Source organism: Amblyomma americanum, chromosome 1 (assembly GCF_052857255.1).
Source record: "Amblyomma americanum isolate KBUSLIRL-KWMA chromosome 1, ASM5285725v1, whole genome shotgun sequence".
NCBI lineage: Eukaryota > Metazoa > Arthropoda > Arachnida > Ixodida > Ixodidae > Amblyomma > Amblyomma americanum.
Window position 1 is genome coordinate 216,633,930 of NC_135497.1, and position 13,423 is coordinate 216,647,352.

At 44.4% G+C, this 13,423-nt stretch overlaps 2 protein-coding genes across 2 annotated transcripts in view; both read right to left on the minus strand.

Annotated features, from left to right (window-relative positions):
* The window catches only part of LOC144114618 (RYamide receptor-like), a 167,382-nt gene that overhangs the window by 135,645 nt on the left and 18,314 nt on the right, over positions 1 to 13,423 (minus strand). The window lies entirely within an intron of this gene.
* LOC144116412 (uncharacterized) lies at positions 9,205 to 9,795 on the minus strand. The gene is given in 1 exon segment (XM_077651164.1): positions 9,205 to 9,795. A coding segment is annotated over 1 exon segment (591 nt).

A 13,423-nucleotide genomic window follows, 5' to 3' on the forward strand; every position in this document is an offset into this window, starting at 1 on the left:
AAGTTGACTCAATGTAAAAAGCAAAAAATAACAAGAAAGAACTGAAGAACATCAATGAAATGAAGCACCTGCAGAAAATGTTAGTGCTTTAATTAACGTAATTAACCCGAGTAGACCTGCAAAAACATGTGTTCAGACTGATTGGCTCGTGGATTGGCTTCGATAGGTCGTCGGCACGTCTGGCGACAATATTAGACTAAGGTTAAACGCTGATCGAGGTTAAGCTGATCCGATCTGTTCGCACCGCAGATGGATGTTGATGAATACGACGACGTGCAATGCACAGCGCGAGAGTGTGTTGCCGTTTAACTCGAGGCATTATCGGCTGCGGCGATAGCATAGCCTAACGCTGTGTATATATGTTCACGTGTGTTCCTGTTGTTTTTATGACTAAGCCAGGCAATAAAGAAAAAAAAGGCGATAGCATAGCGCTCTCGCGCAGTAGCCAGTGAAGCTGATCCGTTTGCGCCACCGCGGGTTCAATTCCCAGTCGCGGCAATATTTATTTATTCAAGGTGAAGGTCAAGACTGCAGCGACGAATCGGCTTTTGCAGCTTTGGCTGTGAAGTAAAGCTTTCGCTCTAAAAAGTCGTCGCCCCCTGCAACATGATCCGGCAAAAGCTTCCATTTCATTTCGAAACGTGCCCTTTAAGGTTTGACAAAAACTGAAAAAAAAAGGCAAAGGTATGTCTGAGATTTAACGGCGTGGAATTTTTTTTTTCTACCTGCGGATGCACGTTGCGAGCTTCGTTGTTTAGAGCTGCGCTGCCGCTGTTTTCACACCGGCCGCTGAAAAATCCACTGTTATCCACCTTGAGCCGCGCTCTTAATCATTCGTGTAGCAACGGGTGCATGTCTCTGACCCCAAAAAGGACAGTGAACCGTGTCAAGCGGCCTGACAAAATCTGCGGATTTAGGAAAAGTTGTCAATTCAAGTTTATTGAACATTAAGCATACAACAAAAATGTGTACTGGAAGTTAATATTATAGGAGGTTCCACTGCTTAAAAACCATATGGGGGACCGCCTAATGCAATATAACGTAATTTCAACAAATACTGACGCTGGCGTTACTAGTTCTGCTCACATGAACATAAGAAAGTTTCAGTAACAACAATGACATCGTTAGTAAACAAGCATAAAATGGTATATATACAAAGCATAGCGACGAGCAATAAGAGTGGAGTATGAAATAACAAGTTAATAACCGCATGCCGCATCAAACTTAATCCATTATTTGCAAAACTAGACAGTTTTTAACACGATTAAGAGAACTGGAACAGTTGCCCGATGATTTGATTACTTGCGGTAATGAATTACGTAGCGTTACAGCGGTGAACACTGCGGATGTATTTACATAATTAAATTAGTTCGTACTTTTGGTAGAACATTAAGGGACTTAGTAAACCTAATATCATTGCTGTTAATAAATAAGAATCGGGGAAGAATTCAACTTCTATGTCACTGTGAATAACTCTACAAACAACGCATAATTTTAAGTAATTGAATATGAGGCGGAATATTTAGACTGGAGTAAAGTGCCGTAGAGGGGAAACAAAATGAGGTATCTATCATTAGTAGAAGTGCTTGGTTTTGGAGATGTTGCAAAGGACACGGTTGAGTGGAGTTTGTATTGCCCCAGGATTAAATGGAGTAAGGAAGGTGGCTGTGGATGTATGCATAGTTGATTGAACGTAGGATGTGGGGCTGAACATATGGGCGAGTCTTGATTATAACATGAATGGAAAATTATATCCTTTGGAAAAGAAATTGGACATAAGGTGCAACTGGAGATATTTATGTAAAACTACGCCGAGGAAATTAACACTATCAGAAACTGATATTAAAGGTGCACTAAAGAGAAATCTTAACACGTATTTTTACCGCGGGAACTCTATCTACACGTCCCGGGCATTCTTAGAAACTTCGAATTATTGTCCTGTGCGCCCGATTGCTCTAATTAAATCCGATTAAACTTCCCGGCTCCCGCCATTTTTTTGAACTCAACGTGGTAGGTAGGAGGAGTACACCAACGCGTCAGCCAGTCCCGTGGCGGCTTGCCGCTCTGCAATCGGCGGAGTAATACGTAAATCAAAGGTTCAATGTGTATTTTTATTTCCGTGGGCCTAATTTGCGGCTGTATAGTCTGTGACTGAAACTGTTTATTCTCAGAAACCTAAAAACGAACAAAATAAAAGCTAAAGCGAAGCCGCTACTGGACTGGCTGAGAGGCACTCCACGCGTTGGTTGACTCCGCCTACCTACCGCGTTGAGTTCTATAAAAGGCGGGAGCCGGGACGTTTAATCCAATTCAATTAGGGCAATCGGCCGCACAGGACAATAATTAGAAGTTTCTTAGAATGCCCGGAACGTGTAGATCGAGTTCCTGCGGTAAAAAGACGAGTTCAGATTCCTGTTTAGTGCACCTTTTACTCATCGATTTTCCCTGATGTAGGCGCATTAATACTGCTTTGGGGTGAGGGAAATATTACGTGTGTTGTTTTCAACAAATTTAAGGTTGTGCACCATGCTTGAATATTCAATTGAATAGGATAAAGTTTGGTCCCTAAGTGCGTGAATAGACTTGTACGATGTAATTATTGTAGTGCCATGCGCATATATGAAAGGCACTAAGTGTTAAATGGCATTTTAGGAAAGTCGTTAAGAACAACAAAAGAAGTGGAAGGACTTAAATGGATCCGCAATGAAATGCTTCTTAAAGATTTTAGTGAACGAAAGGCTAGCGTTTACTACTTGGGATCGGTTATTTGAGGGGAACGCGGATGCAAAATGCCGAAAAAAAAAGCACGAAAAAATTGATTGATTCTTTGAAAATTGTTGTATGCGCTTCTAGGCCTCGTTTTTTTATGCTGTCCCGATGTTTCACAGATGAAATCGACACGAATGCGCTCTAGAAAGTTGCTTCATAACTTAAGGCGGCTCTACACTGCAGGTAAAGGCTCGAACATTTTTCTCCGTTACGGTTTTCTGCCTACATACTCACCTCACGGAGCAGATTTCTTCGCAACTGTTTTATCAATTTTGACCCCATTTGCTTTGTTGCACTACTAGGAGTCTAATGCCAGTCAAGACGTTCTTCGTTTATGAAATTTTTGCTTCCAACTTCTATTAAATAATCTTCTCTCTCTAGATATCTCAACAGACACTGCTTCAGAAAAATTCAAAACCAAAATTAGAGCTTACGGAAAAAAAATTCTGAGAATGTCTTGACCTGTAGCACCCCATTATGAACGCAGTAAATGTCGAACCATACTTCTTCCGTATTTTCAGAGCAAAATATACATTAGAAAACAGTTTTATGTCTGAAGATATAACAGGGAAATTTTGTTAGAGTAGTCATAAACGTATTTATAATTTGCTCAAAACTTTCATGTAAATACATCACAATATAATAAAACATTTTGCTTAAAACCGCGTCCCCCCTTGAGTATCTGCGTATTAATTCAAGAACAGGGCCACAATTCCATATATGTTTTAATTTATCGAAAAGAACGGCGAGGTTTATAGTGTCGAAAGCTTTGGTAAGATCAATAATTATGGCTCCAAAAATTAGCCGTGATGAATTGCTTTTTTTAATTTTTTGAGTGAAAGTTATGAGCGAAAGTTTAATTGAATAATCAAACCGGAAGCCCAACTAGTGAGGTGAAAGTGTGTTAAATTTTGTTAGGTAATTCACCAGACGATTAAGGAAAATGTTTCTATAAGTTTGGTAAGAAAGGGAGGATACAAATGGGACGATGATTATTAATTGATAGATGGTCGCCTTTCTTAATATTGCGAACTACCTTAGCTATTTTCAGTCAGGGAACACATCCGCGTTGAATATTTTGTTAAGGGTAACTGCAGTAATGGGGATTCAATGCGAGAAATCGATTTTATTTTTGAGGGGTCTCTCATTTTGTCAATTCGGGTGTGTCCGGCCGTAAGATTGAGTTACGTCGACCTGTAACCTCGGATACCATTTCTGCGAGTTACCGTGTACACTTAAGTCAGGACCACGATTGTGTAAAGACTGATCCCTCAACCTGGAGCCTGAAATTTTGAAGAAAAAGAAAAGTCGCCAAACAGCCCAATTGCGTTTCAGTTATCTATAATTTTGCTCGCGGAGCTTGTTTCGTGGGGAGCTGTAGGAACCGCAAGAACCAAACCTCATAATAATCTGAAGGTGCGATTGATTCTCCCAACGCCTTCGGCAGTTAAGCGAGCAGAAATTTAGGCGGGGGGGGGGGGGGGGGGGGGGGGCAGCCGTCTCGCACCGGCAGCCACAGGTCTCACGCATGAAGTGTCGTCGTTTCACAACGCCAGCTAAACTATCCTTGCGGCCGAGTCCCAAATCCCATCGCTATAGGCATATGTATTCACTCTAATTCTTACTCGAAAAAAACTGGGGTGACGTTACATCTGCCAGATAGATGATCTACCAGCCTTTCTTATTCAGAGCGGCTCTCAGCAGTCGTCGTATCATACAGAAATTCCAATGCCTTATTCCCACAAAGGGTGCCCTAGACCCATGCTGAATCGTCTTAAAGTGCAGTTCTTCCCACAAATGGGGCACGCCTAATCTGTGTCCCATTGCAGTCGGAAAAAATTGAGTGGAAAAAGGTCGGTTTCATGTAAGGACCACACCCGCTTAAAATCTCGAAAAAGTCGTTGCGCGGAGACAGTCGCAGTACGAATATATTCTGTTTACAGGAAAAACTTGAGGAAACACTGTTCCAGCATTTTGCTGTGTTCTCATTCATGTACATTTCTGTCTGAGTGAAGCCGCTTGGCTCTATTTTTTTGCAGCGTTTTTTTCCACTACAGAAATATTACGAGCATTTATTAACCACACAAAAGCAATAATTGCAAACTCTAGGTGTTAGTTAAGCCACATAAGTACGAAAAAACCCAGGAAAGCAGGTCCTTACCAAGCGGAGGCTGCGCTGACAAAGCTGTTGGTACATACGCGTCTCTGAGGTCAGGATTGTGAACTACAACAGCTAAAGGGGCCATGGTTAAGAGGATAATCGCAGTTGGTCGCTGGCTTAACCAGCCAATGACTTAAGGACGGCATACTAAAAGGCAGCGGATAATGATGGAACGAACTCGCGCGCGAAGACAAGTGCGAGCAGATAATTTCCCACCGTAGTGCAGCGACTACATTTTAGTGACGGCAGCGGTAAACCGAAAGGTGAAACTGAGAAATGCGTACGGCAGTGAATGCACAGGTACTCAAGTCGAAGGAACACAGATCGCAAAGTATCTACACAAACAGCAATGGTCATGCTCGCGGTGCTATTCATGAATGTCTGTGTACGCAAAATTTGTTGCTGATTGGTGTCACTCCCTGGGCCCCTCACGAATCTCTCATAAGTATGAAAGGCTTACGAACCACAAGCGTATATATGCCACTAGAAGCCATATAACGACCGCAGCGCTACCCAGACTTATTGGGAGGAGTAGCTGACCAGTTCATTATCATATAGGCCAGCGATGAATGGAAGGCCGGTTGAATGCACGGGCCACCCTCAATGGGCCCCGGACTAGAGGCTTCTCCAGGTAAATTGAGCAATAGTTTGGATGAACGTACATATATTCACTAATTCAGCGCACTGAACGCGAGGATACGGGACCTCTAACCTATGTTAACAGGATCAGAATAATCAGAAAGAAGGCTTTCATCACAGCGAAAAAAAGTTGCCGGTACCACTATATTTGGTTACAGTAAAAAAAAAAGTAAAAAGAAAGGACCCTACACAAAAGCTAGAGAGCGAAGCAGGATTTGGCCTAAATTTGGTATTCACTGAGAAACAACCATAGAAACAAGAACAGAAATCGCAGCGCCTGTCTTTCTGCGGTAGGAAGGCGCGTAAGAGCTAACCTTCGCTCAGCGCCTTCTTCAGTGAGCGATCTGAGAATCGCGTGCTTTAGCGCGAACAATGGGCTTTTGTCACGGTCTCCTTTCAACGCGGACAGTTGAAGTGGTTGTCTGAGACGCGAGCAGCCTTACAGGGGCACGCTGACAGTTTTGCGGTGCCTTGCTTTCAGGAAGACACTTTTTTTTAAATATTAAACCATTTTTAGCCTCCAGCCGAAGAACTCGAAGCGACGTTCACGATTTCCCGCGGAAAGAGCGTCGTGTGGTTTTTTGAGGGAGGGTCGTTCGTGCTGCGCCCCAGGATGGACGAAACCAAGGTTCCGGCCGCTACAGGAAAATCTCAAGGTTGAGCGTTCCAACCAGGAAACGAAAAACAGCCAATTCAGGCACACAAGTGCCAACAAAAAGGGTCTCTTTCGCCCGTCAGTCGGGAGTGCAGCATCACGTCATTTTCATTTATGTTTAGTGAACGTGATTTCCATCAAGTCCACCTTTAATTTCGACGGGACTTGGTCCTTTCGGTGCAACACTTTCCAGCTGCACAAAGGAGGACGCATAGCCTTATGTTTTAGTCTTTTTGTTTTGAATGTTTTATATTTCTGCTTAATCATTGCCGGGACTCGCTTATGCAACGTGTGTCAAGCCTCTGAACTAAAGGCTTGCGACAGTTTACCTCGGATTCATTTTTTTTGTGAGTGTGTGCTTGCAGAGTACTTGAACAAAAGAGCTACACACTAATGAAGCAAAGTTCTAGCAGAGAGCAGTGCGCGTTAAGCGACTTGTTTTCTCAGCTGGCAAATGAGAACTGGAGTATGGGCTCGAATATATATTCTTTTCGCGTTTTTTTTTCTCTGGAGAGCTACATTCGGCGGCTTCCTCGCGTCTCGCCTGACCGTTGTTTCCCGAATGTAATTAAAACAACCAGGCACACTCCCACTGGGCATTGTTACAATGAGCGCGCCCCGCGCAGCTTACCGCAAGTACAGCTGCGCGGAAGGTGCCTCAACAAGTCTCGTTAGTTTTCGTTTGGGGCAAGGAAGACTTCCCTTCTCCTTTCGCGGCAGTTATCAACTCATGCTCTACTCCTCGAGATGACTGCACGGCGAGCCATTTTGAATCGAATACATTAACTCCCACAAACAGAAGCGCAGTTTTTTTTTGGAAAAACGTGGAGAAAGGCGTGGCGATTACATACATTTGTGCTGGCCTCGGAGTAGTTCTTTGTGGCGGTGCTTATTATTTCGTGCGCATGCATCCGTATGCCAGGAACAGGCCACAATCTGTATGGATGGATGGGTGGGTGGGTGGGTGGGTGGGTGGGTGGATGTATGTATGTATGTATGTATGTATGTATGTATGTATGTATGTATGTATGTATGTATGTATGTATGTATGTATGTATGTATGTATGTATGTATGTATGTATGTATGTATGTATGTATGTATGTATGTATGTATGTATGTATGTATGTATGTATGTATGTATGTATGTATGTATGTATGTATGTATGTATGTATGTATGTATGTATGTATGTATGTATGTATGTATGTATGTATGTATGTATGTATGTATGTATGTATGTATGTATGTATGTATGTATGTATGTATGTATGTATGTATGTATGTATGTATGTATGTATGTATGTATGTATGTATGTATGGAGGGATGGATGGATGGATTGATGAATGGATGAGGCTGAACCTTTTAAATCGGGCGGTGGCTCAAGCCACTCAGCCATGACTCTAATGGAACCGCGCCATCTTGTGGAGGTTGCAGAAAGCGTCAGCCACTCAGGGCCAGATTCAGCGAGCTGTTCACGCGCTAGAACGAGCCTTGATTAGGCCAGTGCCGTGGTTTGATAGTGACCCCTTACTTAATGTGACCATATTCTATGGAACCCAAAGTGAGACGGGGGAGGGGGGGGGCGGGGGTGGGGTAGGCAGGCAGGTAGGTAGGCACGAAGAGAGCATTCAATCATACATTTTTATTTCAAACACGCAAAAGCCATTTTCGTTTTTCTAAATAAACCTGTGCGAAAAGTTTCTCCTTCTGTAATACTTCTGGCTAGAATGTATTTTCTTTAGCAAATGTTCCTTTTTGCAAAGATGCGCAAAGTATTGCTCGCACGTCATGCGTATATTTATTCAGCACAAAGCATGGATTTTAATGTCGCCACTTTAAGCTGCGTCTTCTCTGCGGTCCATATCTTGTTCATGAGAGAAAACACCCTCTCTACCGGTGTATTTGTACCTGGCAGGCACATGCAATATTCCAGCACGGTCATCAAGTTCTCACAACGCACATCATTCTTCTCGAAGTGCCCGAGAATCTCTACCCAGCGTTCCCCAACAGATACTTTCTGCGCCTTCCATTCCTTAATTTTTTCAGCGGTCACATAATGTGAAACATTATTGATTTCATCAAAAATTTCATTCTCATCAACAGTGACATTATTGAACTCTGAAGTTATGAGTTCTGCAGTTTTCTGCACGTCATCCCAGCATGGGGATGACCCAAGCGAGACCCATAGAAGGCTTCTGACTTCATCAAACTGCTAGCACCATCGGTCGAGGTATGACGGGCCGGTTGCATAAAACTTCACCACAGTATCCACAACCTGTTCTCTTCGAACTTTTCTCTGTTCTTCGAGCTTTGTTTCCCTTTAGCGCACAGTTGATGGCGGAAATGATTGCTCAAATCTTTCTCGCACTTTTGTCTGCAGCTGGATTAAGGCGCTGTAGACTTGCACAGCTGTCTTCGTGTCTCCTTCAATTTGGAGTACAGTAGCTTCAAATATAGCAGCTTGACTATGCAGAAAATAGAGCCAGAACTCTCCACATAGGTCTTCGAAAAACGACTTGATATGAGACGGACACTTGTCTATCGACAAAAAATATGCCTTTAAAACTGGATAGAGCTTTAGGACCCTCTCAACTGCTGGCATCAATGCCAACCACCTGGTCTTGCTATAGACCAGAAGGCGCTGGTACTCCACTGAGACAAAATCACAAAATTCTTTGAAAGAGTCCACCCTAACCGTGTAAATGTAAAAGTACGAGTAGATTTTCCCAATCACGGCCTCAATATCCAATGGCAGGCAATCTTCAGCAGTCTGAACGGTGCTGTGCACTATGTGCGCAGCGCAGCCAATTGCAAGGATCTTGTGATCCATAGAATCTTGCAATCTCGAGAACACATTGTTCTTCCCGTTCCGCGCAGCACCATCAAAGTTGCAATTTGCGTTGTCGGCACTGAAAGCAACCAGATTTGGTGTAACTTGGTTGGCTTCGAGTGCATCCATTATATATTGGCGCACCCTAGCTAAGTCTCACCTGGCAAGGTGTTAATCTTAAGGAGCTTCGTTTGCAATCCTGCAGCAGCGGTGAAATAGCGCACCATTATCGGGAGCACCTTCAAATTCTTGTGTTTGGAAGCATCACAGAACACTGAGATAAATTTAGCCTCCTGCAGGTCAGTCTTCAATTCTTCGTCTGCAGACGGAGCAAGCACGTTCAAAGCTATCTCTTCTGCCTTTGTGCGAGCGCAGGAAAATTTTTCGGTGAACAATTTCTGCAGACGCTTTGAAATGCAGTCCATTGATCGGAAGCTATGGTTGTGAGCGATCGTTTGGATGGCGAATACACCCTCTGATGCAGCAAGTTGGAGCTCCTTTTACCCGGCACGTTCCTATCTGAAGAACCGGGTTACTGCACTGGAACTAGCAGCAGCCGACACACTCTGCTTGTGCTTGACAGAGCTGATGTGTTTTACTATATCCGAACGTCCACCGTGAGCGACTGAAAAGTCTTCCCCACATGCATCACAGCGCACATACGCCTCTGACTTAGTTTTCTTGATGAACGGGTACTCTTTTCCCAGCTGTTCCGTGATTTTGCACTTGCATTTCGGCATTGTCACCGGCAAGACGACGAAACAAGCCAAAAACCCAAAAAAACAATGCTGACAAAGCCACTACGAGGCGCCGTCAACAAATCGGTACATTTGACATTTATTATGGCTTCGGCTCGCTAGACAACGCAGGCCTCCGAGCCAGCACAGAGGCAAGCCTTGCCCGGCCTATCCAGTATCCAGCCAGCCATGCAAGCAGACGCGAGTAAAGTGTTCTAAAAGGCTGTAACGCGAGTTTGTGGAGGCCACGGTAAGGTGCAACGTTGGTCAGGTGGTGCTGCCGTACTGTGATGGATAGAGCGGATAAAGCCGCTAGTGATGGAGACAAGGTATCTTTCTAGGCCGTTCCGAAAACATGCAATTTGGAAAGCAGAAAAAGGAAAAAATTAACTTGCTCGCGTTGCTCGCACCGGCATGTTTCAAAGGAGATGATCTTGAGAGCTAATTATCAACCAAAGCTTCGTTCGGGAAAGCCAAAGCGGGACAAAACGCCGTCCCACAAGGACCTCGGTGGGGCACCGGGACTATGACTGCAAAAGCGGGACTGTCCCGCCTAAATCGGGACGTCTGGTCACTTTACCCTTACTAGTTGACACTTGCACTGTAGCTTAACGCCGCGCTTTCAGACAGGTGGACGAGATGGTCTTTCCCAAAAGCACTCGCTCTGTGTCGCCACGCTCTTCGCAGGACTGCGGCGTCCGCGTTGCGCAAGCGCGCAGCAAGTGCCAGAGGGAGCGTTGTGCGCGTGCTCGCAACAGTCCGAACAGCACTTTTCACTTCAGTGTCCACATAATGGGAAGTTCTATAAAAAGTACGGACCGCTAGCAACGCCAGCACATACGTGCACACACAGCATACTGTCCACTAACATCTAAGAGTGCCAACGGGCAGCGTTGTGCCGCCATAATGTGCGACAGACTCGATTAGCTAAAAAAAAAAAAAAAACGTTGGCAGTCGAGACGACGATTTCTTGAGGCTACATCAGCCGCCGCACACTCATGCTAGCTTTGAGTTCAGAAAAGCGAAAACCGCTACACAGTTCACGGAATTGGGGATGCTCAGGTGAGGGCCCAGCGCTTCGTATTGCGTAATTATTGCGCACGCTTGCCACTGCAACATAAAAATTGTCAAACGGCGCATGCGGGACACGGCTCATGGCAAAACTTGCAGCGGGCGTTATTATTTTTTTTTTTTGGCTAGGGCAACCCACGCAGCTGCTGAGGTACGGGAGTGTAACCTCGCTGCTGTATGTGCAGGGACCCATTCGTCGACCGCAAAAGCGCGGCGCGCAGACTATAAATATTGCGGCGAGCTGCACGTGCACGCGGAAACCGCCGCGGCCGTCGCGCAGTTCGCTCGTGCGACGAAAAGAAAAGAAAGAAAAAACACACCGACACAAACCTCGCTACGAAATTCTAAATTCAGTTTAGGGGCAACGTAAACAGTTTTAACAAAGGCTCGACATGTGAGCCCGCCGCGAATCCTCCCACTCTTTTCGTCCCGGAGGGCGGGTCTATGGGGCAGATGGGTTGAAAGCAGAGCAAATGCACGCCGCACCACCTTTCCGACGAAGGACAGGTGTTGCAACGTAAAATTGGTTTCGTGATACGCGCTGGCCGTTGTCACCAACGGGCGTCGATTAGGAACGAAGCCAGCTTTATAAACGCGGCGAAAGGTGGGGATGTTTTGTGGACAATAGCGGTCATCCACAGGTGTAAACCGCGCTGTAAGTATTTACAATAGGGTTTAGAGCTAATGGACAGGCGCTTTGTGCACTGAAAAAAAAAACATCTTATTTATGGCTCTGAAAAAAAACATAAAAGAATGCAGTTCGGATGCCGAGCTTACCGGCGCCAAGGCGGATGCGATGGAGCAGTTGCGCCGCGGTCAACGAACTCTGGCGACAAACAGACCTCCCATATAATGAGTCCGCGGTATGGAATATAACGAGCTGCTCATAACGGCCGAGCTGACGGGGCTTTCTGTGCTATGCGAAAGCGTATTCGTGTGGACGGTAGTACGTTGTAGCCTGATAAACAAGTTCAGGCAGAGCACAAGTGTGCCTCTTATTACTGGACACAGCCCTTTAGCAGACAGTGGGAGAAGAATTTCTTGAAAATACGCCCTTGTGTTCCATACACAGGTGTCACACGGGCAACCACAACATTTAGTTCAGCTGTACAGCTTTTCAGCGTAACAGAGCTCGTTCGGCAGTATAGAAAATCTCAGCTGCTTTCCATTGCTATTTTATTGTCACTGTGTGGCTCCTAGCGTAAATGGCTCATTCGAAACACAACTGACGTTTTTTTTTATGTCGGCCCGAACTCATCTACTCAAGTTTATGGGAAAAGAGCTGAAGGAGGGTTCCTGAGTGAAGCGATGCAAGGCAGTGGCTGATAACAGCAGAAGGTGGTCGATTATGATTCGTACAAACCCACGTCAATTCTCGAAGTGTATCAATCCTAACCCCATCAGACATGTAGCACTGTGTGACGATGATAATAATCCAATTGAAGATCATGACGCTGCGGAAGTTTGGAATTTATCATTCAGCCCAGTTTTCACTCTCTAACCAGATAACAAATTACCCAATTTCCCTTCCTTTAACTTTCCACCTATGCCGGGCTTGAGCTTCGAACCTGATGGTATTGTCAAATTAATCGACTCTTTGAAATTAACCTCTTCAGCTGGTGTTGACAGAATTAATACTAAAGTGTTAAAAAATACAAAACATGCCACTAGCGCCATATTGTCTCGTATCTTTCAGCAATCCCTTTCATCAGCCATCATACCCCATGACTGGAAAATAGGCAAGGTCATCCCAGTCGCCAAAAAAGGGCCTTCATCTTCTCGCCATAATTATCGACCAATATCTATCACATGCATCACTTCTAAACTAATGGAACATATAATTTTCTCTCAAATTATAAAATTTCTATTGTCCATCAACTTTTTCCACCCTAATCAGCATGGCTTTCTAAAAGGTTTATCTTGTGAAACACAATTAGCCCTCTTTATTAACGACCTTAGCTCTAGCATCGACCTTAACATTCCTATTGACGCCCTCTTCCTCGATTTTGAAAAAGCTTTTTGACAAAGTTCCTCTCAAGCGACTATTCCTAAAACTTTCTCGTCTCAATCTTAACGAACATGTTTTTAATTGGATATGCAGCTTTGTCACTAATCGGCAGCTGTTTGTTTTTGTTAATAAATGTTCATCTTATTCCTCTGTTATATCTGGGGTACCTCAGGGCACCGTCTTGTGCCCCCTTCTTTTTCTCATATATATTAATGATTTGCCTGCTAACATATGTTCTAACATTCGCATATTCGCTGATGATTGCGTTACCTACCGGCCTATTACTAACAGCGATGACATTTTGCTTCCTCAGTCTGACATTCAGCACGTGCTAACCTGGTGTAATACATGGCTAATGTCCCTAAATGTGAAAAAAAAACATCTCTGCTATCATTCCACCAACGTCATTCACAACCATATCCAAGATATCTAAACGGGAATGCCGAAATCGCTTCAGTATTAACTTACAAGTATTTAGGCATCGATTTGACACGTGATCTAAATTGGTCTTTTCATGTATCTCAGATTACTAACGAGGCAAATCGCGTCCTT